Genomic DNA, 26,396 nt, shown 5'->3' with positions numbered 1-26,396 from the left:
AAAACAATATCCAAAAACTTCCACGAAAGCAAAACAGACTTACTAAAAAGCGATGGACTCGAATACAGGGATAGGTCGGTCTAAAAATATGATTTCGAAAAAACAGAAGTGATCAAAATGGCACATAATTATAGGCATGTATAAAGAATCATTTTTTTCTCTTAGTAGTACATTAAACTCCTTAAATTCCTTAAATGAATGTCCACCTTTAGGTATATCTAAAAGTCGTCTCATCTCTGGTTTTACAAAACCACCTGCTTATTACCTTTCCGGAAACATTTCATACGCGTATTTCCCTTGTGGCCTTATGGGAAAGTCAGTCATAATTTACTCACTTTTTGTATTTGTGCTAAAATGGAAACTAATAATCATTACTTATTATCCTGCCCATGGTAGTTATTTAACAAATTACGTTTTGGAAATGACCATCTAACCGATGACCAAAAGACACTTATATTTATAAAAGTGGAACAATTTACTGCTGCCTCGAAGCGTAATTGGATGGTAGCGCGGACGTTAGACACTTTGCTGCACAATCTTTGTAACAATTGCGATTATACTGATTGTATGTAAAATATAAAATAAATACTGCTTAAACCAGCAACTGGATCCACAAGGCCACTTTGCTAAAATCATGTTTTTAAAAATATATGACCGTGTCACTTTACCTGTTTTAAACTTAGAAATACATTGTGGATACATCGGCGACGCACACGCGACATTGCAAATTGATAAAAAAAGGTCGTGCATAGTCTATAAAATTTCTGTTTAGGTCAAGTCCTGCAATATATTTTCATGCAGTTCTGTAACTAGTCGGTGCGAAACATGGTATGAAAAATAGGGTTATGCCTATTATAATCATCTTAACTGATCGAAATAAACGCATTTGCTACTCATAATGTTTATTTACAGTTAGTATTTCCCTTTTTCTATAAAACCATTACTAGACTATACGGCTTATCATTGTTTAATTTTATTTAACAACATATATAATAAAACAACCTCTCTGTCTAACATTCATATAACTTTTGTCTTTTTTAACATCACTAAACATCGTACAAGTAAGCAAGCTCGGTGTAATAGAAACTTTCTATTAAGTTATATATCGCTAAAACAGACCTGTACTTCGATATCAGCTTTCCAGTCAATTGCAAAAGAGGAGCCATCAAAATTATCATCAGAAATCCAGCTATCGCCGGTGGACCTATTTGAAGCCATAATATTACCAAGACTGCAATGACCTCACCTGGACCGATCCAAGCAAAGTGTAACCTCGTCATCAGCTAAAAATAAAACATATTTTTAAGGGTTTAATCGTTAAATGGATATATTGTACAATTCAGTCATGTTGCTTTAAATAATCATATAGGTGTCCTAACTGTCCGAATGCGTTTTGTTCAGTGAAACTAACACGAGGTAGGACCTTAAGGTAGGATGTTCCAGAGGAAGATCGCTCCAAATGTGTGTACATACTTCGCGAATTCATATATGATTCTTGTATTTTACCGAACGTTGACTTTGGAAAGCATGCGATATGACACGACATTAAAATCATTTCGAAAAGTTGCTTGTAGATGACTTGTTTTCACAAATGCGGCAGTACGAAAAACTTGATCAAGAAAAAACAATGTGAATGACATTGAAAACAAAACTGTAAATATAAGATTTGATAACCAGATTTAGGGATGTACATGTGGCCATGATATGTATATACTGTAGTCGTGTTCCGTGGGCATATGATCGTTTTTAACACACCAACGTATTCATACACGAATGAAAACTACTAACAAATTCTCAAAGTTTGGGAATTGGTTTAATTTGCTTATTCATAAGAAGTGATTAATTTGCAACACCCGTTACTCCTGTATCATGTTTAAGCAGATTCTGTCATCAATAAAGGTAGAATGGGCACCAGAAATAATGACGATAGTAAGTCAAGTGTAATATTTTATGGTCACCTTCGTGCATATTAACATTGATGTTGTCATCAGCTAAAAATAAAACATAGATTTAAGGGTTTATTCTTTAAATGCGTGAATTTGTTGTATAAGCCATGACATTCGATTAACATACTTCATGTAGTCATATGTGATACTTGTTCTCGTATTTTAACCAACGTTGCCCGTTGAAAACGTGCTATGTGGCCCGACATAAAATTATTGTAAAAATTCTTTGTAGTTGATTTTTATCACAACTTAGGATGTATGAAAACTGGAATCATGAAACTAATATTAAGAGATAAAAAAACGCAAAGTTTAAATAACAAGAGTTCAACACATGGAGAAGAAATATTTGATTTATGTAATGAATTGTAAAATACGCATGCAAATTCCAAAATAAAAAAAAAATCTTCTTCTATCAGCAAAGCACAGAGATATACATATACTTCCAAAAACGATATATATGGAACAATCACATCTCCTGTGGTAATGTTAGATAAAACTTTACACATTTATGCACATTTCAGGGTAAAGCGCTTGTTTGCATTGTTTCCAGATACTGTGTGCTGTATGTTTGAGAATCAGTTGTTCCGACAAATGCATATGTTTATGGCGAATTATCGATATTCTTTGTGCTCTATGTTTGAGCAGCAGATATTTTAAAAGATATACATACCTACGATGCATTATCTATATATTTTGTATTGCGTGTTAGAAAATCAATCGGCCCGCTATTTCATAACTGAAATACTGTTGAGCTAAACCAAAAACAAACAAACAAACAAAAAGAATCAGCCGTTTGATGTACCTTTTGTTCTATGTTTGAGTACCAGTTGTTTTGACAGATATACAAATCTATTATGCATTATCAATATATCTTGTGCTCTATGTTTGAGTATCAGTTGCATTGACAGATATTCAAATCTATTATGCATTATCAATATATCTTGTGCTCTATGTTTGAGTATCAGTTGTATTGACAGATATACAAATCTATTATGCATTATCAATATATCTTGTGCTCTATGTTTGAGTATCAGTGGTATTGACAGATATACAAATCTATTATGCATTATCGATATATCTTGTGCTCTATGATAGAGTATCAGTTGTATTGACAGATATACAAATCTATTATGCATTATCAATATATCTTGTGTCCATGTTTGTGTATAACTTATTTTGACAGATATACAAACTTATTTTGCATTATCAATATATCTTGTGCTCTGTGTTTGTGTATAACTTATTTTGACAGATATACAAACTTATTTTGCATTATCAATATATCTTGTGCTCTATGTTTGAGTATCAGTTGTACTGACAGATATACAGACTTATTATGCATTATCGGTACAATATGTGCTCTATATTTGAGTATCAGTTGTTTTGACAGATATACAAACTTATTTTGCATTATCGATATTTCTTGTGCTATATGTTTGAGTATCAGTTGTTTTGACAGATATACAAACTTATGTTTTCATTATCGATATATCTAGTGTTTTATGTTTGAGAATCAGTCGCTTCGACCAATACACATACCTATGATGAATTATCAATATATATCCGTGTAAAGGTCTATAGGATCATCTTAAGTCATCTTGAATATTTTCCAGTGTTACACTACTTAAAAGAAAAATCATTCATAAAATGTCATAAAATTTTGTTGCCATTGCACTACAGTGCCTTTTTTCACATGTTATTGAACTAAACTTAGTAATGGTGCATTGTTGCCTTCTATGAAACCAATATCTGTCTAGTTATATTACGTGAATTGCAAACTTAAAAAACAATGTCGTTTGGACTGTGTCAAAATTTTCTGAAGAATGTCTGTCATGTTTACATTTTAACAATGGTAGCTGAAATATATGATCTGTTTTGAATTTCATGCCAGATGAAATTATTTCAAAAATAGTTAAGACGGTAAGACGTGTTTAACCGTTGTCTTTGATTCCGAAACAAACGGGATTTTTTTTCTCATCTAGATTATTGCTATAAAGAGATATGTACAAATTATTGGGACCCACCTGACAATAAAACTGCATAAAGCCATTGCATTTTAATTCTCATAAAATTATTTGACCCATTTGTCGCTATGTTCCAGAGGATACAACGACTGACTTGTCACATTTGTTTGTCATATGAAATAAATGCATTTTAACGCTCTTTTAGTTGTGGCTCGACGGTTCAACCTATTTCAATAAAGTCTGTCGAGTGCAACGTTTCAGAAATTTATAACCTAAAGCGTATACAACATTGCAAAAATTAATTTATTTACATAATGTAAATAGTAGGAAAATCAACAGTGACGAAAGAATAAATTTCAGCAGCAAAATTATTTCTTTTTGAATTTGATATGTGTTCTAATTTATTTGCATGTTCTTGTGATTTTATGATTTTGGTCCTTTATAATCAAGGCATCCATTCAATATGTCTTGAGACGTGAGTTGTGTTGCACATTTCGCTAACTCATACACACAGACTCAGTTACTTTGATTCCGCTACCAACAGTCTTGGCGGAGCTCTATGCATCTAAAGTATCATCCTAAACTTATCTGTCGCAACAAAAATTAAAAATTACCATGTGGCAGCCGAGAAAAGGTCATTCCATGTTTGACGCAGTGTTATTATGTTTTAAGGTACTCATGGATCATGGAGCCTATAAATTTGTTCGGGAGGATCGGGAGCGGATGGGGTGAGGACGGATGCATATTTACATGTAGTACTATCTTATGAACAGACTCTATCGAATCGAGTCTACTGTTGTTTCCTTAGATACATTCTATGCTCCCGAATAATATTTTTACCATAAATTATACTCGTAGCTTTTACTGATTGTTTGAATATGAAAAATCAACATAACTGACATTTAAATGCATTCAAACAATTACTTCAATTTTTAATTTTGATCTAATACTAAATCGGTCCAATTGATGTAAAAGTAGTACCTGATTGAAAGTTGTAACGTCATTTGCAAGAAGATTGACAATCTGTCCTGTAGTTGTCTGTCTGCGACCTTCACTGCTTAACCTCAGCGACTGTAAGGCAAGACAAGTACATAAATATCAGGTTTGCAAACTTGAAAAACAAAAGCAGAAATAGGCCGACATGACAGAACAAAAAACATTTCACTAGAAAAAGAGCGAAAGAGGTCTTAGTGCAAATAAAATGATAGCCTTAAATCACTTTCACCCCTCTCACAGATTTAATCTGAAAATTACTGCAAAAAAGTCTACAACATGAAATTAAATGTGTTTACATTGTGCGCTAAGAAAACTATCAGCATTTTGCCAACAAATGATACGTATTTAATGTTCCATGAGCATCGTGATATAACCTTTTTGTAAATAAGCGAGGAACATGCTATTTTCATCCTCACTGCTATCATCTGAACGCCAAGGTAATAGGGATGATGTGTGAAAGCCAGAATAAAAGCACAAAACCCAACACCTCCAGCATACATATAACTTTCTGCTTTGGACACAGGCGAGTCTGTCGTAAAATATCGTATCAGTCCACTGAGCAGTATTGGCTGAATAATTATCGTGACTTCCTGAAAGACGAAAAAGAAACAAGTAGGGGTTTGCATTTTTGTAGAACAGTTCAATTATCACTTAAAATACGTATTTCTATGTTAAAGCCTACTGACAGAGAAAGTGTAACCCTCAGCAGTTTCCGAGTCACTGATATTAGAATAAAGGAAAACCTTTGAAAACTTCCCATACTGTATTGTCGAATTATCTGTTATGGTCCTTTTACAGTCACTCCAGCCCGGGAGAATATCATTTAACATTTATTCAACGACAATATGGTTGGCCTTAAATGGTTATTAGTGAGACTAGACCTATATTACCACAAGGGCGTAGCTCGAGTGTCAATATAGGTTAAGGAGGCCTAAAAACCATGTTAGGAATTTTATTGTAGTTTGATTAGTTGTTTATGTAAAAAATATATATAGAAGAACCGCGGAAAGAGGTTATACGTCCGCGGAATAATTCTTGCGACGTATAACCGATTTTAAGTATATTAATTTAAGTAAAACACGATTTTGCTTTACATTATTTCGATTCTAATGTGCTTTTACTCAAAAACAGTAAATAAAACATATTAGCGCTTTTTCTTAGTAGCAACAAAAAGATTGACGTCATCGCATGTAAGCGTCACATCATTTTAGCGTAAGCGTGTTTTAACAGATATAAGTATATAAGAATGTTTACCTAAACACAGTAGCGGTTACTCGACTGTTTGCACTAGATAATGATACAAAATATTGACGCTAACGACTTTTATCGCGACGACACTGATAAAATGACTCCAAAAAATAAGGTTTCTCATTTTCTACTTATTATATTATACTAATAAAGCTGTTCTAAATCTATATGAAGATCTTTTGGAAGCAAAGAACGCAACTAAATATTAGTTTAATATAATTTGTAAATGAGAGGTAAATAAATCAGTGATTACGCCCATGTCGCCCCTATCAGTAGTACAGCAATACAGGGACAAGTGGCACTCATTTCAACAATCATAAATTTATGATGTCCATTCATTGTTACTATAATAAAGTTCCGCTTAAGCTTTAAGCTAGCGCTTGGGGCATGCGAGGTGTTGCACATGTCATCATCTTGTAAGAACAGACTCATTCAAACCGTGTCTACTATTATTTTGCTTGGTTGCGTTCTATACTATCCAAAAGATCTTCGTACAAACATTATTACATGCTTTTATCAGCTTCAAACTCCCTTAGTTAACTAGTCAGACGATACACAAAACAATAGCCGTACAAAACATATGACAAGGAAAAAATATAAACATGAATTACCTCAAAAAGGAGCAGAATTCCATACAGGATATAAGTATATCCAAATATCCTAAACAATGGTTTGATTAGGCTAGGGTTCTTTCCGGAATCTTGGTATTTTTGCGTTTCCTTTTGCCATTCTCTACAAATATAAAATGCTAAAATGGTTTTACGATTTATTTTAAATAAAACATACAAATAAGTGTAGGATGCGATATGTTTCTTTTTCTTATATAATAGTTTTTATGGCACGGAAAAAAATGTATATCAGGCAATCATGTATACAGTATGAATTTTCACACAATAATAACAGCTTAATACATATGACTGTTGAATTTCATTATTAATCTTATTTATTGCATATTTTTACGCAAGATATCATTTTACAAGTTAATAGGTTTTATTAGCCAAAGGAGACAATATAACTTAGCGCGGAATATTAAAGTCTGTAAGGTGAACAATAACAAAGAGTTCCGTTTCAATTTTAGTTCTACTATCTGTGTTGTAACGTTATGCTTTCGTTCATACTTTTTCAGAATCGAGAAATATACGTTAAGGAGCAAAGTGCAACTACAAAAGTTTTGATTTTAAGCTCACCTGACCACGTATTTCTTATGTGAGCTTTTGGGATATTTTGATGTCCGTCGTCCGTCCGTTGTCCACAGTTGCTTCTAACAACCAAACTTCACGGAAGTGTTTCTTTAGTGGTTCTCTACTAAAATTGTTCAAAGAATTCCATGCCATGCATACTTCTGGTTGCCATGGTAAAAAGGAAATGAGGCACAGAGCTTAGACATTTATGATGTAGCACTGTCTAATGGTCCTGTACCAAGGTAAAGCAAATCAAGCCAATGGGTTTAAAATTGGCCTCCAGTTTTACAAAGACATACATAAGATAAACTTAAAAACCTTTCTGTCTAAAACGTCAAGGCCGCCAAAAGCTTAGATGCATGTACCAAGAGGTCAAATTTAGCTCCGCCCTGGGGTTAACTTCTTTTTCGTAGACTTATATAGAAAAATCTTTACAAAAATCTTCTTGTCTATTACCGTTATGCCCTGAGCTACGATTTCTGGTACGTAACATTGTGAAGTTGTATAAATCATACCCCTGGAGTAAAACTGGTCCCACAACGGGGTTTGCTCTTTTACATAGACTTGCATAGGAATAATTTACCATAAAATCATGATGGCTTAAAATGCAAGCATTAAGTTAGAAGACGACATGTAGCTTTGCTCAGCGGTCCTTTACAGAGTTTGTTCAAATCTTGCCTTTGGCGTTAAAACTGGCACCGAGCTTGGATCAATTGTTTCACACAGACTTATGTTAGAACTAACTGAGTGCCTTTAGGGCACTGTTTCCCTCAATTCCTGTCACTGAACATGATTTTATGACTCAATGTGGAATATTTTTGAGATATATGCAACATAAACTTTTAAGCACTTTATATATGTTTTTCACTTAGTCAAGGACATTAACTCTTTCTGGCTAAGTAAAATTTCAGACAGAACACCGGTGCATAACTTCACATGATATATAACAATCCCCTAATGTTTTATTACACTAGGTCGAATACATTTTTGAGATACATAAGTCGCAAACTTCTATACCCTTAATGCATATTTTGACTAATCAAGGGCCATAACTCAGGTCGTGCAGAGTGAAATCCAAAATAAAACGTGGGTGCACAAATTCATATGCTGAATAATATTCTTACATTGTTTCACGACTATAGGTTTTATATATTTAAGATCTATGAAACACAAAATAATAAGCATTTTATGTGTATTTTTACTAAGTCATTGACAAACTTGTTAGCCCTTTAAGCATATTATTTTACTTAATCAAGGGACATAACTCTGGTCTGACCGACAGAAATCCCAAACAAAAACACAGGTGCACAACTTGAAGTGTTGAATAATATTCCAAATATGCTTCATGATCTTAGGTCAAATACGTTTTTTAAGAGTTGTGCGACACAAACTTTTATGCCCTTTTATATATATTTTTTACTAAGTCAAGAGCCATAACTCTGGTCTCGTTGAATGTAATTTCAAGTAAAACCCTGTTCTACCGATTCACACGCTATATAATATTGAAACATGAAAAATATTTTATAATCCAATGTCAAATACTTTTGAGATACATGCGACATAAAATTATAGGCCCATTTTCTGCGTTTGTTTGACCAAGTAAAAGGCCATACCTCTAGTACGGCTGTGTTAAATCCAAATGAAAACATCTGGTGCACAACTTTACGTGCTGAACGACAATCTTGTGACTCTGTGTCAAATACTTTTGAGCACTACACAAATTCGGACGGACGGACGGAAAGACAAGGGCAAATATTTTAATTGCACAAAAACAATAAAAATATTTCTTGTCTAAAGCTTCAAGGCCCTGGTATGTAGGACTGTCAAGTGGCCGTCTATCAAGTTTATTCAGATCATGCGCCTGTGGAAAAACTAGCCCCGTCTTTGGGTTACTTCTTTTACCCAGACTTACATAGGAACATATTTTAAAATCTTCTTGCCTTAAACCATGGTGTAGCGGTTCTTTATCAAGTTTGTTCAAATCTTGCAACTGGGGTTAAAAATGAGCCTAGTAAGCGACATAGATCCATTATGGTCCACTTGTTTTATCCAGCATGACTGGTGTGGTAATTCTAGCATGCACGCCTGTGTTGTCCGTATACGTTAAAATATATGGCATATACTATATTAAGATATTCATGCTTTAATTCATACATATATAACGGCAACGAAGTGCTTAAAATTGTTATTAGCCATTTACAGTCATATTTAGGACTTCGGTAAATGCAATGGATACTTTACCAATTAACTCCTTCAGCAGAACTACCACAATCAAAAGGTGCTGACTTTTACCGTAAGTTACCCAGAGTAAGTTTGAAATAGTAATCTATTATAAAACACTTTTGTGATGAAATAGATTGCAATTTGACATTTATTGAGATGTTATTTATAAATGACAATTTTTATATTTTATTTGCTGTATTCGGCTCGAGTGGATTTTTGCGAGATCGGATCTTACGAGGGCGCACAAGCGCCCGCCGAGTGATCCGAACTTGCAAAATCCACGAGAACCGAATCAAAATTCCAGATCTAGATATTGTTAAAATGACCCTTTTATTATATACCACTATCTTTTTGTTTGTTTTGTTATTGAACGAAATCTCCAATCTAAATTTTATCGATGTTGAAAAAGGAACTTAGTGATTTTTTTATGTGCGCTATTTATAGAACTGTGTCAGGTCATGCATATTGATGAAAGTAGTCCGGCAACGTACAATACGTAAGGTACAATACGGATTTTTTTATGCCTGTTCATATTTACTTATGAAATACAAGCCGAATTTTTTACAGAATTATAATGGTATAAAATAGATGTTGTTATGATCCGACATTCGTTCAGATACATCTTTTGTGTCCTATTCAGGTCACTTTACATTTAGATACTAAACTTCTCTCTTTAATTGTTTCTTAAGTTATTAAGACCGCCTTTGATATTTGACTTTGATCCTCTTTAGTCGGGCCTCATTGTTCTTTATTTATTTGTAAGGGGTATGTGCTGGTTTTTTCTTTATTTTACTTGGTGTATGTTTTATGTACACATCCGCTTCACACATTGCTGAAAGGTCTTGTCAGTCTGATCATGATCTGCACTGTTCGCAATTCAGTCAGTATCGTTTTGATAAGCACCCGTTTTAACAGTGGTACTGTCCAGTTGGAAGATGGACAGGTTCATTATAGAAATTTATCAGGGTCTAGTTTAAGGAGGTTCAGGCAGTTGAACGTTAATCTTTCTATTGAATCTTTGCTCTTGCTTTACTTCCATTTGTTTCTTGTAAACTACTGTACCAACGTTTAACTAGGTAACTTCTACAGAATTGTAAATAAATTAGTTTTACAAGAACCATTACTCTGTCATTCGTGATGTCTTAAGTGTGGTCCTCATCAGATGAGCATAGACACCCTTCTTCGACAAGTGTATGAAAAGTATAGGGAAGTATTTCTACCTAGTATGCCTCGTTTACTGAGTTCATTTTGTGGAACAGGTAGACTAACAATCAAATAACAAAATAAAATTATGTAATCCACACCTTTCCAGTTCATCTCCAAGGTATTTGGATCCTTCGTCATGAGTGATATTGTACATATCATCCTCTTCTAATCTTCTTTTATTACCTATCTTAAAGATAGGGTTCATCCACCTGTAAAACGTTTGTAGAGCAGCGTGTTATATATCTTTTATTAAGTTATGTTCTAATGCAGAATAGAAAGAGATACAAACGATTTGAAAATGAGCCATATTTTCAATAACCCTTTCAAGGTACTATTCTTTTATAGTTATATTACTATCAAGTATGCATTGTGTCGTGGGGCAGTCAAATATAAAATAATGGTAGGTCAATTTGCTTGTGTTCATAATCATTCTCATTAATTTTTGAAGTATTAAATTTTCAGGGTACAAAAGATAATGCTTACACAGTTTCTAATTTTTTGTAAAGGTGGCAGAAAAAAATCTTCCGTATATCGTGCACATATAGGCAGTTGATGTAATGTTAATGGCGATCTTTTTCAAAATCATTTGTACAGTAAATCCCTGTGTTCGAGCCACACCCGGTGCCAATGAAGAAAAACGTAAAAGTTTGTCTTAAACTAATATTGCATCGTATGTCCAATTCAATAAAGCACATAGTTGTTTTAAAGCATTATTAAAACTGAAGCTACACCTTAACTAACGTTTAGGCTATTTTGCTAATCGATCCGTACAGTATTTCATGCCAATGTCTATGTTTTTGCACACATTCTCCATTTTGTTTACTAGAACATAATAAATACACGCGAGACTTTACAAGAAGACTTTACGATGCAATGCTAAAGATACGATTTCGGATGAATCTATCTTTAAAAAGTTAGAAATCCGGTTCGGTGTCGTTGTAAGTTAATATTCCGTAAATAATTAACAGTAATTTGATACCTTTTAAAATCATAAATAAATTGTAATATTGAAAATAAAGAATTGTTTTGTGATTTCAATCACTTCCTTTATACTAACATTGCCTTTTTAAATTGTTTGCATCGAAATTATAATAAGGAATTTTAAAAATTCTAAAATACTAGAGGAAAGACAGTTGATTTGGCATTAAAACGAAAACATTATTTTTTTCTTCTTTGCGATTGATGAAAATTATCCAGTGGTTTGATCATACTATCTTTACCTTCAAAATCATTCTGCATTTTTACTCCTGATATGGTATTATATCTATGATTCGAAACTGACTTCGGGGCTTGACCTTTAAACGAGTTTAATATAAACTGGTTGTCAGACATTCGGATTGATTTTGTCATATAATTATATGACAAAATACGTTTCAAATTGATAGAGAGGTTTTGTAAAAGGACTGGCTAGTGCAGTAGGTAGAGCTGTCAGATTAATGCAAAGCAGATTCAAATCCCGCTCAGAAATTGGTCTCTCAACATTTTCTTTGTAAACATAATTTTATTAAAGTTTAATTATTATTCGTTTCCGTTTTTAAACATTTGTAATAAGTGGCCAAACTAACACTACCTCAATTCGCTCTAATCTTTTCTGTGCAAATTTCATATACGAATTTCTTTATTTCTTTTCATTATTGCCACTTCACTCGTACATCATGAAAGACAATTTTCTGCTGAGGGGATCAGATTTTTTTTACAAAAAATAAGAGCCGGGTTAGAATATTGTTGGTAAAGATATTGTTCGCTTACCAAATGTATGTTTCTATGATTCGATGATATACTGCTAAACACCAATATAGCAAATAAACATTTACCCACGTGAAAATGCATGATTATATGAATTGATACTTTACAATGCATTATGTGCTGTTACTTCGAATGAACATGGAGGTCGTATTTCCTATTTGTTTGCAGAATGTAATAAATCAATTTCACAATTTTTATACAGTTAAATATATTTTAGTAGAGCTATGTTGAAAAGATCATTTCTTTAGCGGAAACAAAAGTATGTTGAGAAGACAGGTACCGCGCTCGATATAAGTCTTCATAGTATTTACAGACCCGAGAGTTCCTTTTTTTGAGACCTATGCCGCGTATATTAACTATTAATTATAATAATTTAAACAAAGCTGCATGGTTAATAGAAATTAATATGTCTTTAATTGTAAAATTTAGATGAAATATGGTAGAACAGTTTCTTTGCGCGTGCATGATGCCAAATGGTAGGTCGTCACGCTCTTTTGTTTATATACACCAGGACAGGAAATGGTAATAAATCTTGCGGAATAGTTCAATTTGGGCGAAAATGATGGCGAATTATTCTGCAAATCGAATAACCAAGTCAGTATGTGTGCAAATTAATTAAGGCAATTGTGTAATGTGACATTTCGTTTAAAACATGCTATTAACTAAAATATTTGATAAAATTTGAAAGCGTTATTTCTAGATGCATAGATGGCGCTAAATATTACGTCAACGTGACGTCAACACAATATCGTTTGTGATGAATTAATCATTACTTGTCATATTAGAATTGTATATATAAAACAGTGCTGTTTCTGGTGAACGCATAATACATAGAGGATATTTGTTTGTTTTGAATGAATATGGAATATATCTCACTGAGAAGTGAGAAAATTTCAAATATTTTCACGAGCGCGTAGCGCGAGTGAAAATGTGAATAGTTTCTCACTTTGAGATGAGATATATTCAATATTCACGAAGAACAAACAAATGTTCTTTTTATTTTATGCTCAATTACGTTGAGATGTGCATTTTGCAACAATTTTTAATCTCAGCGCGGGAAACAGACGCGCGTAAACAGACATGACGTCAGACGTTAGAAAGACGCACACAACATTAAGTTCCAATTTTATTTTATTTTTTGCTGCATAACGTTATGAAATTCTCATTAAGTAAAATAATTTGAATCGAGAAATATACTATAAAGAACAAAGTGCGACTACAATTTTCATCCTATTTTAAGCAAATAATTTAAAATTCATACACATTGTATGAGGGGGCGGAGCTATATCTCTCACAGTGTGAAAATATAGATTTCATATTTTCACAGTGTGAGTGATGAGATATAAAAATATTTAACTGATAGAATACAGTATTTCATTAGTTAGCATAAAATAAATGGAAATTATCAAAATTGAAAGCGATTGGTTCTTCTATATTCATAATATTTTGACACTGATTTCTTTACGTTTCACAATTTAATCAGTATATTTATCTATCAAATAAAGTTATAATGTGGATGAAATCTAGTATTTGTACTCACCAGTAAAGCAATTTTGAAAGAAAGTTCGCTCGCAATCTAGGAGTCGGGTTGTTATGCCTTAATGACTCGTCCATTGTGGTATAAATCTTCAGCTGCTATCTGATGTATGAACAATGCATTAGGTACATGATATTTAGTGAATTGTTGGAATGAAGAGTGAAATACATCTTATCAAATATATTTTTCAATGGTTAGAAATTAAATGGATGAATTGAGACAGTATATTGACCTTTAAGGGCAAAACTGATTATATATAAAACAAAAGCAAACAAAAAACACAATGTCGGAAATAGACAAAAGTTCAGTAATTGTGTATCAACGGTAAAAATATTGTTATACAAAAGTAAATTATTTTTCAAATTATATTTCGCTGTCAAAACCGTAATTGCGAAATAACTATTGAAAACAGGTACATGATATACATTCCTTAATAGACCTCATCTGGCATATGCAAATAGCGTTAAGCTGCCTCTTTAGGGGTTGCAAGTTCGTGTTCATTGTCTGGTTGCAACATTTTTTTATTTATCTGATAGGAAATTGCCACATTTATTTAATGGTTTATTTATTGAAAGAAAAATACTATAATTCAACAATTTTCTATGTACATGTCAGTAAACCGTTGTTTAAAATGTCAATCTTAAGACAAATTACTTGTATATTAAACGGACAATTCAAGAAACTAGTGTTAGTAGATGAAAAAAAATCAGACAACAAAATTTAATGCTAAAAAAATCATAATTTAAAATGTGAAATAAGTTACTAAATATAAAGTTAGAATAAAAGCAATATCGATGTAATTACATAAAATTCAATTAAAACAGTCTGAAATGAATTCGAACACATGGTCACATGCGTTGAAGTCAGATAGCTTACCACTACGTTACCGTGATATTGGTAGCTAAATGGGCGATCTTAGTTAATATAAAGATTTCCAGGATACAGACATTACGTAAAATAACGAAACTGACGAGGAATAATAAGTGCCAGGTCAATACTTGTGGACAATATTTTCGTTGATGATATTCATAAAAATAGTGTCGTCGTAAATAAAAGTTGACTGAAATTTGATGAAAGATTGAGTGTAGCTTTGCAGTACAGTTGGTATTATAAATCTTGAGATCAACAAGGGTCTGTACAAAGTAACACGAGGAATGGCTTGATTTCGAGAAAAGTACTGGCTTGATATCTATATATGTATCGGTTTTTTGCTTTTTTGTAACGTTTGTGACGGATGAAGACGAATCTGTTCGGCAGTATCTGCTTAATATATTGTTAAGGAGAAATAGAAAGACGGTCATCAACTGGATCTAAAGCTTACAAACATATTTGGTACAGCTATTTTGAAAAAAAAAACTTGATTTAATTTAACCATTATAGAGCTTTGAAATACGAATATGCACATTCGTAAATAATTTAAGATTATATATAAGGTTAAAGTAATTTTATGTATATTTTCAAAGACATTTGTGAAGGCTTTATGAAATTAGATACTGGTGTGTGGGCCCATTTTCTGCACATATGGGAGAATTAGATTCGTCGATTTTTCGCATTTAGATTTATGGAAGAAGAATTATAGGTATTTTACTTTCCAAACGATGTGATATTATTCAAAATATTGTCCTCCTTATGAAAATTCAATGTTAAAAATGATACTTTATGTATGACTATCTACAATGAGCTATGTAATAAAATACGGATAATTTGCTGAAATTACTTCTGTTTGACAAAGAATAGATAGCTTACAAATGTATTATTTGCACTTCAATATTATTGCAAAAGACTTAGTAATCTATATTCATTTAATTATTATTTCACATTAATTTCAGTTTTTTTAGGTGAAAATGAAAATGGTCTTTTTAAGCGTTTTGTAGATAGGTATGGGCATTTTATCGTTTTCGACAAGACTCGAACATTCTTGTATTTTGCCGTAATTGTTACGGAATTTAAGTTCTCTAATGGTAAAGAATGATTTCTTTTCACCCGCTAAACTGAACAAATGTACGGATTTAGAAATCAGTGGACGTTCCATGATCTAATTTTGTTGCCAGTCAATATCCAGGTCTTAACAGCTCGAGTTCTCAAAAAGAAGAATTTCGAGTTCGCATCGAATTTGGATATAATTCGAAGCTCAAAACTGAAATTTTATTCTTAGCGCTAAACTCGAGCCAGCTTCGAAACTACTTCGAGTTTGTCAAAAATGGAGCTGAATTCGAGCTTGAATTAAATTTATGCCTGTAAGAAAAAATAAATTGAAGTTTTAAAACCGGCATATTTTAGGCAAGTTAGAAAATTTCGCCGTCATTGAATTACGAGCTAACTCGATCAAAATCAAAATCAAAAGAAAACACCAAATTCTGAGGAAAATTGAAATCAGAGCCAACTAGAAGATCGAAATTCCAATACTTTAATCCAGCATGAATTCCTAGTCAATCAGCAGTAGGCTTTAAATTCAATAGCTGTTCGATATTCAAATTTTTTTTTTTTTAAATTTTGATGTCTGGGCTGTCTCAAAATTAATTCAAAGCAAGATCAAAATTCAGCTGTTCCAAAAGTTAGTTACACATTTAATTCCAGCTTTAAATTCGATTGTTTTAAAAATTCAAACAGGTTGGCAATATTAATTATACTGAAATAATATATTTAGCTTCTTGAAAACTTGATATCTGTCAAGTTTTTTAAACTTTTAATTATGATCTTGAGCAGATCCCAGTTTCAAAACGACATTGAAATGCAGCTTTTCAAAAGCTTGAGTATGACTTTTGAGCTGACTCTACACTCAATGCGAGCTCGATATTCGACTTTAAAACTTTTAGAAGCAGTCCCTGAATATATACGTGGTTGAAATTCAGCTTCTGGAATATTTTGATTTCGACCATTTAGCTGGCTCGATATTAAAATTAATGCTATTTTGAAATTAGACACACCAAATATTTACATTTTCACATATTAGCACCTGATTAAATTTATAACTCTAAGTCGTTACAACTGCGTATAATCGGTATATTTTATCCAATGATGTTTTTGTTTTTTAATGTGTTAAAATGTCAACGTTTAATACGAATTAAAAATTTTCAATTAAAACAATAAAATTATGTCTTACGTCTTGGTCTGAAGTGTCGAGACAAAATCACACTCCCACTAGGACTTCAACCAAATGTTATTTCATAGATTAGCTGGCTTCTACCGTTCTTAAATGTGTCGTGAAAAGTATTCGCATGACAATGTCTTTGGCAGGCAGTTTCTACTAAACATGGAGAAATTTTAGAAAAGTAAGTAAATTTTTAGATTTTTACAACTATTTGTAAATAACTTTCGTAGACCTGTGTATGTTATACAGTACTATTATTTGGAAACATGGCATTAAAATAGTAAAATAAGTATGTATGATATGAAAAATATGCTGTTCGATCTACAAAAAATGTATCCGACGCTCAAAGAATCGAAGCTGAGAAAAAATATAAAAATAAAACATAATTCGCTCGCTCACTCGAGCCATCCGTTTTTGAAAATTTTCCGAAGAACCATTAATCAATTTGGATTGACCAAAGTAATTTGTCCACAGTATTTGACGATAATGTTATACACATGATTTATCGTTTGAAAATAAGCCATATCAGATGACGCACATTGAAGTTATCATAAAGGCACAGTTTATTTCTAGGACACAGTAACGGTTAGAGAAATGAGTGCTCATTCGATCGTTTGTATGTTAAACGCCAGATTATGGAAAAGCGGTCAGCTTATTTGACAAATATTCATGGATTCTGCATCAGTACTGACTTGTTCTCCGTATTTAACTTACAACTTCTCAACGTGATATATAGCTGGAGGACGAATTATTTCAGACACAAATCTGTTCTGATAGATTGGTAAGGAAAACACTCCCGCGCCTGGGTATCAAACTTAATAAAGAGTCGCGAAGTCAGCTTACTGCTCTTACTAGCTGGACATGCTGTTCAATTGATTCAGGGGTAGAAATAACACTGCTTTTTATCCAAAGGGTTAACTAGATTTCACTTAAAGGCGTAATGAGCGGGAATTTCAAAAACAAGTTACATCCTTGATAACATCTTTAAATAATAGCAAAAGCTGATCCACATCCGATGTACAATTATCTAAAAGGTCAAATGCACACTTTTTACGCAAATGGCGTCGAAAAATCCCGTTTTAGCCCAGCCCTAAATAGTTGTGACGTTGCCGTTTTTACGGCGATTAATTTAGTTTCGGGGCGTCCATTCAATTAAAAAAGTAATTATTTTTCATTTAATATAACAGGCTCGTTGAAACCTATACGTTGATGTGATTTTCAAACATGTACTCCGACTATTCGCCGAATGAATGCTTACTTTAAGCAAAAATCATGCGAAAATCTTTCTACGAAAGTATTGTCTACGAGTGGAATGAGTAAGTAGTGTGTAAAAACTGTCCCATAGATTTAAAAAAAAAACAAAAAAAAACACTAAAATTATCATATAAATTTATTTTACTGTAAAATGAGCGAAAAAAAATACGGGGGGTGTCCGACTTCGTTTTCACTGTATTGTCTTAAATTTTCCCCTATCCCCATTTTTACGCGCATTTTGTGCATCAAAATTTCAGAAGGAACTGTTTGTATTTCAGGCAAAAATAAGTTAATCACAAAAAAGTTTACAACAACATAGATTTCATTTTAAACGTATTCGTATTTTGTAAGCCATTTTCCGATTTCTTTCCGATTTTTATTGTCACACTTGTATACATGAATGCATATTACACACAAAAAAAGTGTAATGAAAAAATGATACTTCTTATTAAACATTTTACAGGTCCTTCTCTCCTCCTTTTTAGCTTTCTGAAAATGTTCCTGAAATGTTTCTTAATAAAAGAAGATTATAAAACTCCTTGACTACCGAGTTCATTTTCAAGCTACGATGCTTTGAAAATTGGGAAGATTAAGCACAGGTTAAACGTTACGTCTTTTTCCCGCGTTTTTTTTTTCAACTAAGATCACATTGTATGTTTATTCGCAGCCTTTAGTGGCCAACTTGTTGCATTATTAATTGGTTCCAATCCATTTCAACTGTTTTATAAATAGTAAAATACAATTTTCCCCGGAGTCCGGAAATGTTAGTTCGAGCCAGACTAGCTACAGCGTTCCGTGAAGTGGGAAAGTTCTCAATTTCTTACGGAGTCTGCCTACTGGTTGGAAACTATAAAGACAGGCTGTGTGAGCAGACCGCTGTGACATAATTGAAGGTTGTTAAGAAACAGTGTAAACCCAACACAATTAATGGTTATCAAATGCATAAGTGCATTAATTTATTTCATGTTCATACACTTTTAATGTCTGACGTTCACTTCATGTCGTTTTGACTGTGCATTTTTAAAAGTCAGAATTAGCCGGGAATAATTATTGCTTGTTCTGGGGTTTTACGCCCATTTTCGTCAACATTTTATACTTTTACAAGCACTAAACTCTTTTTCCACAGTAATTTACAACTGTCCAATTAAAAAATATTAGTCACGGATAGAGTGACTGTACTGGACACCAAACCTATGACCGCTCGGATGACGGGCGAACGCTCCAACCAGTGTGTCATTCAGTCTGACATGAGGAGTGGGGTATTTTTGACTGGATGAATGAGACAAGAAACTATTTTCTAAGGGTCATTGTATTTGAAGTTTTCAAAACGGGAATTATTCTAAAATCTGAATTGCACATATCTGTTAACCATGGTTTAAATGTTCATTTAAAAAGATGAAAGTTAATATTGTGGTAATACAGACTCTGAGCGATCATATTTCAAGGGACCCGGGTGCTATATTTCGCGTAAAAGTTTGGAAACGGCACCGATCTTTTATATTTTATAGTTCAGTTCATTCATATCATCGATTTAGCGGCTATATCCAGCTATAATACTCACGTTATTCAAATTTGAAAAAAGTACACATACTGATAAAAACGGTGGACGTTTTTATCTTAGTGTTAGATATGAATACGACCGCTGACAAAATCTTAGCCATATTTTTACTCTAAACATAAATAAATATATTTTTTACTTAAGGCGTTTATTCTAGCTTTGATGGAATAGAATATATCAGAACATATATTCAAAGTAGGCAGTAGTTATATCCACATCTTTTCTGAACTTCAAGTAGATGTTTTAATGTTTAAATATGACGAAAAGCTGGATGCAAAATGAAATCTTCAGCACACAAGCTGTTTACCATCAACGCTTAGAACACAAAGACATGGCGTCGTCAAGCCTAATGTTTGAAGTTACGCTAGATGGCGCTGAATTACGCCTTCTTGGCCTTAATTGTATTTATTATATATCTTACTATAAATAGTAACAAAAAACCTTGATTCATAATGGCCCTCGGGCTAAAGCCCTCAGGCAATTATGACACTAGGTGTGCCATTATGGCAAGAAGGCACAACCAAGCCGTATATTAACCTCTTATTCATTTACGTTTCGTCCTCATGGTCTTTATCAAAATGATGAAATTTCAAGTTTATTCTTGAACTTTGCATTCTTTGAATACAACAGTTTTAATGCAAAGCCGGAACTGAAGTAACGCTGTTTGACGTGAGCGTCAAGTCCCACAAAACAGTCTTGCATATATTTCATTTATGACACGGAAAAAATCAATAGTTGAAATCTTAAAGTGAAGTTAACAAAGTTATGAATCACAATACTATACCTTAGAATATGACTGGAAGTTGGTTTAATTTTATCCCCCTATTCCTTGAATATATAAAATTGTTCATTTAAACAATATACTTATACCAAACTAGTAAGTATTAAATTTATTAAGCATAAATAAAACCTGTAATATTTCTCTTTTCAGTTATGAGTTATGCGTATATTTAATACTCTGAAATAACATGAAAAGCTTCCCTAACACGAATCCAGCTTTAATAGGAAAATGAAATATTAAATAAAAATTCCAATGTTTTTCGAAATCTTAAACTTTGATAAATGATTTTCCGTATCTAACAACATATGCTTTAAAAAAATATTACCGGCATGATATCAAAAAATTGCGTGTTAAATTCAAATTACGCTGTTTCAAAATATGAAGATTTTGTTCCTCGTAATTATTTCGGGTTCAATATCAGGCAATAATTTCAGCTATTGAAAACAATTATAGTATCTTATCATTTTAAATACAGACATGAAAAGAGGGTTGCATAACTTACAACCTTTTACATTAATAACAATTCCTTCCACTTATAACAGTCAGTATTTGACGTAAACATAAAATGCAATGAAAAGAGAACCAATATATCGATCATGATTATATAAATGTACTTTAAATGTTAAATTATATATTTGTATGCGTTTATACCCGTATAATCGCACAAAAATAACATTCAGTCCTAATTTTTGGACGGTTGTCGAAGATATACCGGCCAGTGCAAACACAACCCACCTCAAATAGATATATATACGGGGAAAATCCTTATTCGATTTTTTATCACTCCTGTGATTTCGAAACTCCGTTTGAATAAAACAGTTCCATACTTTAACAGTAATTTTATTTGTTTTAATAGGAGTCAATAGACACTTGCAGTTTACGGATGATTAAAGCGATCCGCTTATTCTTTTGAACTGTGAATAACAATGTAAATGAGTGTTTGATAATATTAATAAAAAAAAGTGTCCGATATATTTACATAAATTTCAACATACACCGCCGAAACTGAAATTAATTACACATACATATATCTTTACGCTATGACGTCACTGTTCTGCTGTAGGCTTGAATGTAAGCGTTCAGCATTCAGCCCAAATATAATAGTAAATATTTTACTTTCTTGAATTTTCACCAGTTTTATTTTTTTATGAATTTAACATGAATTTTGCAAATATTGTCACAAAAATCATTTGTTCGAAAACTTAAAACGGTTTTGTTTTGTTGTCAGATTCCATTGTAGATCTACTTCCTGTACAGTAGTCTGAGTACATCAAACTATAAAAAATGGGGGCCCAAATAAACAGGCGTGTATTTTTTGAAAAGCACATGTAGCTCCTCTCTCCTTTCACATATATTGCATCCAGAAATCATTGACCGGTGTTTTACACTTGGGATAAAATTGTTTGCTATGAAAATGAGAATTAACATTCAAAAGGTTCCTACTACCACCCTACTCTATAGAAAAATGTTCATGTAAATGGTTGTTTGTCATTCTCCCATATCAGAGGTCTAGCATAGCAGTGTTTCTTTATCGAAACTTGGTCCTATTCTTCCCTCAAAAATGAACGTAATTTGCATTAATTATGGATAATCATTGATTGTAATAACAGAACATAAACTCCCTAATACGGATCCTAAATACAGATATTTGCAGCCATTGCAGTAATACCACTTCTTTGAACTTTAAGGGGCACTGGTGATTTTGCAAGGAGTTCTGCCTTTTAAGAAACACCGAATTTTATATTAAGACATGTAAAAAAGCTAAGTATTTTGAAATATAAAACGAGTACTAATACAGACGCCGAGTCGCGGGTCCAAAAGACGCGATCATTTCACTGGAAGCCGCCATATTGGAAGGAAGCTTGAACTTGCTGCATTATCCTTCGACCGGGCATAATTTGCAGTGCGGCGCTGACGCAAGTTTCGCATAGATCTTTTAAAAGATGAATTTCATTTTCAAGTAGAATCTTGATTTTCTTCACAAAAGTACATATTTATTTATTTAGCAAAGTTCGTCAGGCGTTATTTCTATTTTCTGATGGTCGCGTCAATTTACTTTAGAGAGATCCCGTAACCGCACATGAACATCTCTAAAGCTGAAATTGTATTGTACTTGCACTGAATGTCTAAAATTAATAACAGTATTTTTGTGTTAGTTTGCTGTTATATAACTTGTATATAGCTTATGTTTTGTATTGCACTGAATGTCTAAAGAGATACAGATATTGTTTCCATAAAATTTCCAAATTGAGCCGCGCCACGAGAAAACCTACATTCTGCGTTTTTAAGGTCACTGATTTTTAACTATGCAATAACATCTCTGATAGACGGAGGATGGGAGCCTAGCACTGGTCTTTCCCAGGAATGATGTTTCGGTAAACTGTCTGTGAAAATGACTGAAACATTGTTGAAATCTAAAAGTAAACCAAAAGAACATATAAAACTAGAAAAAAATTTCCAGGCTATCATTGATTAATCTTGTGAACATGATAGGCCCATCATCGATCTCGTGTAAAGTCGTGACAATTCCAGTGTAATAGTATTTTAGTGCCTTGTTAAGTTTAATACATTTAAAATGTAACTGTTACTCGGACCAAAAACATAGTCTCACATCTGGTGCGCAATATTCAAGACGTCTTGTGATTATTCACAGTATTTTTTGTGTCAGTTTGCTATTATATAACTTGTACATTGTTTACATTTTTGTTTTGTACTTGCACTGAATGGGGGCGGTCATATCGGCTAAATTTCCGGTCAAACCACCCAGTGGGGCATGTATGTTAATCGTTTGAATACAACGTATTGTTTCTTAGTGAAAACAAAAAAGATTACTAGGGCTGTGTTCATAAACCATCTCGAGATATTTTATACCTAAATCACTATTTTTCCCTTATATTCAAAACTTGTCCCTTTAATAATTTCAGTGAAATATTTCACTGGCATTAAAATGATTTGCATTCACTGAAATCCAGAAAGTAAAAAAAAGTAATCAAGTATTTGTGATTACAGTCTCTTTAAATTGAAAGGAAACAAAGTTAGGAAAATAATTAATTAAAAACAAAGATGTTTAAAGTTTATAAATCTAAGACCAGGAGTGTCGTGAATAAGATAAACTATTTTTGTAGAATACTTTAAACTTGTCTAACATTGTTTTATTACTACATTAAAGTTTATAGAATATACAGTGTTCTTTCATTTCTATTATAACCATGTTTGAAATGGGTTTGCTATAGAAGTGGTTAATTCAACCTATATAAAGAATATATATACAAGCCTCCTAGTGAAACCTTTATTACAGAATACAACAGTCTTTCCCTTAACCTTCTTTGTGGCAATGAAGTCTATTGATGATGCCAAGAAAATTCTACTGTGCATCATTTCTGAGACGACACCACATGATAAAAGCAAGAACATGACACTTGTACCGCAGAAAATGGAAACAAGGTTGAAATTAACCTTTATCTGTCACTTTTGCACCACCAGAAACAGTACAAACGTAGGTCTACTGTACTTTATCTAATTGTTAAATTGAGCTCTAGTGTGACTTTTTGTAAGCATTTACTTATTTAACGCAAATGTTCATTTTTGCTCTGTTTGGTTTGCCTCTTTTCAGGTCAATCGTCCTTCAGTGCTTTCAGCGCTTTGATTACATTTGTATAGTTGATTGCTACAAACTTAGGTTGTTTTCTTGTTTTTATATCCGAAAATGCAAATTACTGTCAGGCTATTTATCTTTCAACATCTAACTAGAACAGCCAAAACGACCCGATTATTTTAAATCATAATTCGCCTCCTGATAAAAGTATTCATCTAAAATACACGTAAACGAAGTAAACACTCGCATACACGCATCAATTTGGTCTTTAACGTCAAACATTAAGTGTGGGCTCAAATTCTATAATCTTCGTGATATTTTGGTGTGAAAGATTTGTTCCGAACGACGCCATTTTGTTCATGCATTTTGTGAAAGATGAAGGTTGTGGTGACCTTGAGCTGAAAGCCGATAAGCCGATTTCCAATCGATCACTGAAAAACACTTTAGTGGAGGAATCTTTAACTTCCCGGGTAGGTTGGCCGTGATCGGCAAAGGACCCCTATCACTTTTCAAGTCGGTAGCTTGAATGTCAAAGACGCTGTGACCTTGAGCTGAAATCACTTCCGCGCAGGAATTTGAAAGTTGGTAGGCTGATTGGTCGTGATCGGCAAATGATCCCTATCAATTTTGAGGTCGGTTATTCAAAGGCCAAGGGGAGCGGTGGTCTAACAGATAAGGTGTCGACCGCTCAATCCATGGATCGTGGGTTAGAGCCCCACTGGGGTCACAACCATGAATTCTCATATGACACCAGTACTGGTTCTTCCAGGAAGCAGACTCGAGAGTGGTTCCAATAAGCTTGAAGCTTTCATCACAATCAAGTTAAAACAAATTAGTATAAACTAAAGGCCAAGCTAAATGTTACCTTGAGCTGGAAATTGATTTCCGGTTTATAACTCAAGAACGCTTCAGCTCAAGAGTCACAGCCTTCATACACAGGCTGATAGTGACGAGCAGAAGACGAGCAGAATTTTGAGGAGGCCAGTAGATCAAAGTCAAAACCCTGGTAACCTGGAGTTACATATCAGTTTCTGTTTGGTAACTCAAGAATGCTTCAGCTCAGGAACCTCAATCACGGTAGGCAAATTTGACAAGGCCAGATAAATCCTTTCAGTTCCGAAGTCAGTAGGTCAGACGACCATGTCTAGGTGACCTGCGCAGTTATACCTGACAATCAAAAATGAATATCAATATTTAGCTTTAAGGTACAATGAAAAAAAGACAGTTTTCACATATTTTGTGTCAATTTTACTGCTCTCATCTGAATAGACTTTTGTGTCAAAATCTGCTTCGAGGACCTATGTCACTTACAGTGACAATTCATGTGTTTTTCATTTAAAAACAATATAGTATTAAAATTTAAAGATATACATTGCAAATCTTCTTTATTAGATATTGTTTTCAATCTATAAAATGCACATAAAGTATATTTAACATGACTAGATATGTGTAAACTATTTTTATGGCGGACAAAGCCGAGGTTGATATTTTCTAAACTTTCTTCTTTCAAATAGCTTTCAAGCATATCTAGCGTATTTTACAAAAATCAGAGATCATTTTACATACCAAATATACATATCATTATAATTGGTTGTGCTTTTAATATTATATGATCTTTGCGAATCGAATATGAGCCTTTTACGTAAACGATGTCAGCAGTTTTAGTCAATTAAAGTACCGATTATTGCAACGGAAGTACCTTCATACTTACCAGCTTGTGGAAAAGATGAGAACATCAGATTACAGTTGATAACATTCTTCTTTGAAGAGGGGATTAAGTAAATAAAAAGAATTTTATTGTTGTTCTTTTGTCACTGATTTAGTATAAGAATTCGACTTTTTAAAACATATTTTGAAGCAACAAAATTACACCATCGGCTTTAAAATTACACGCCTTTATATAAATGATGTTACAGATGCGATATTAAAGAAATTAAGTTCAGTGGACAATGCCATGGTTATCATGCAATGTGAAGAAGGCTTGTGAGAGAACACAGACTGAAAATTTGGTAGAATATAACGAGAGATGTAGACCTTGCCGTAAGGCACATACTCTCAAACGGAGACAGT

General features: G+C 33.0%; 1 protein-coding gene across 4 annotated transcripts in view; it reads right to left on the bottom strand.

Moving 5' to 3' along the window:
- The window catches only part of LOC123523393 (ATP-binding cassette sub-family C member 4-like), a 124,214-nt gene that overhangs the window by 56,417 nt on the left and 41,401 nt on the right, over positions 1-26,396 (bottom strand). For 3 of the 4 annotated variants that reach the window (XM_053539089.1, XM_053539091.1, XM_053539092.1), the window contains exons 2-8: positions 17,151-17,294; positions 14,051-14,149; positions 10,863-10,973; positions 6,766-6,886; positions 5,281-5,496; positions 4,892-4,981; positions 1,120-1,283 (exon numbers count right to left, since the gene is read on the bottom strand). In XM_053539089.1, the coding sequence (XP_053395064.1) occupies positions 1,120-1,283; positions 4,892-4,981; positions 5,281-5,496; positions 6,766-6,886; positions 10,863-10,973; positions 14,051-14,124 (776 nt within the window). In that variant the 5' untranslated portion in view covers positions 14,125-14,149; positions 17,151-17,294. The remainder of the gene's footprint in view (positions 1-1,119; positions 1,284-4,891; positions 4,982-5,280; positions 5,497-6,765; positions 6,887-10,862; positions 10,974-14,050; positions 14,150-17,150; positions 17,295-26,396) is intronic. The other variant, XM_053539090.1, reaches the window with a different exon arrangement.

Source organism: Mercenaria mercenaria, chromosome 3 (genome assembly GCF_021730395.1).
Source record: "Mercenaria mercenaria strain notata chromosome 3, MADL_Memer_1, whole genome shotgun sequence".
In the NCBI taxonomy this organism is placed as follows: Eukaryota; Metazoa; Mollusca; class Bivalvia; order Venerida; family Veneridae; genus Mercenaria; species Mercenaria mercenaria.
The sequence above is the reverse complement of the archived record's forward strand: the minus strand, read 5'-3'. Positions and strand labels throughout refer to the sequence as shown.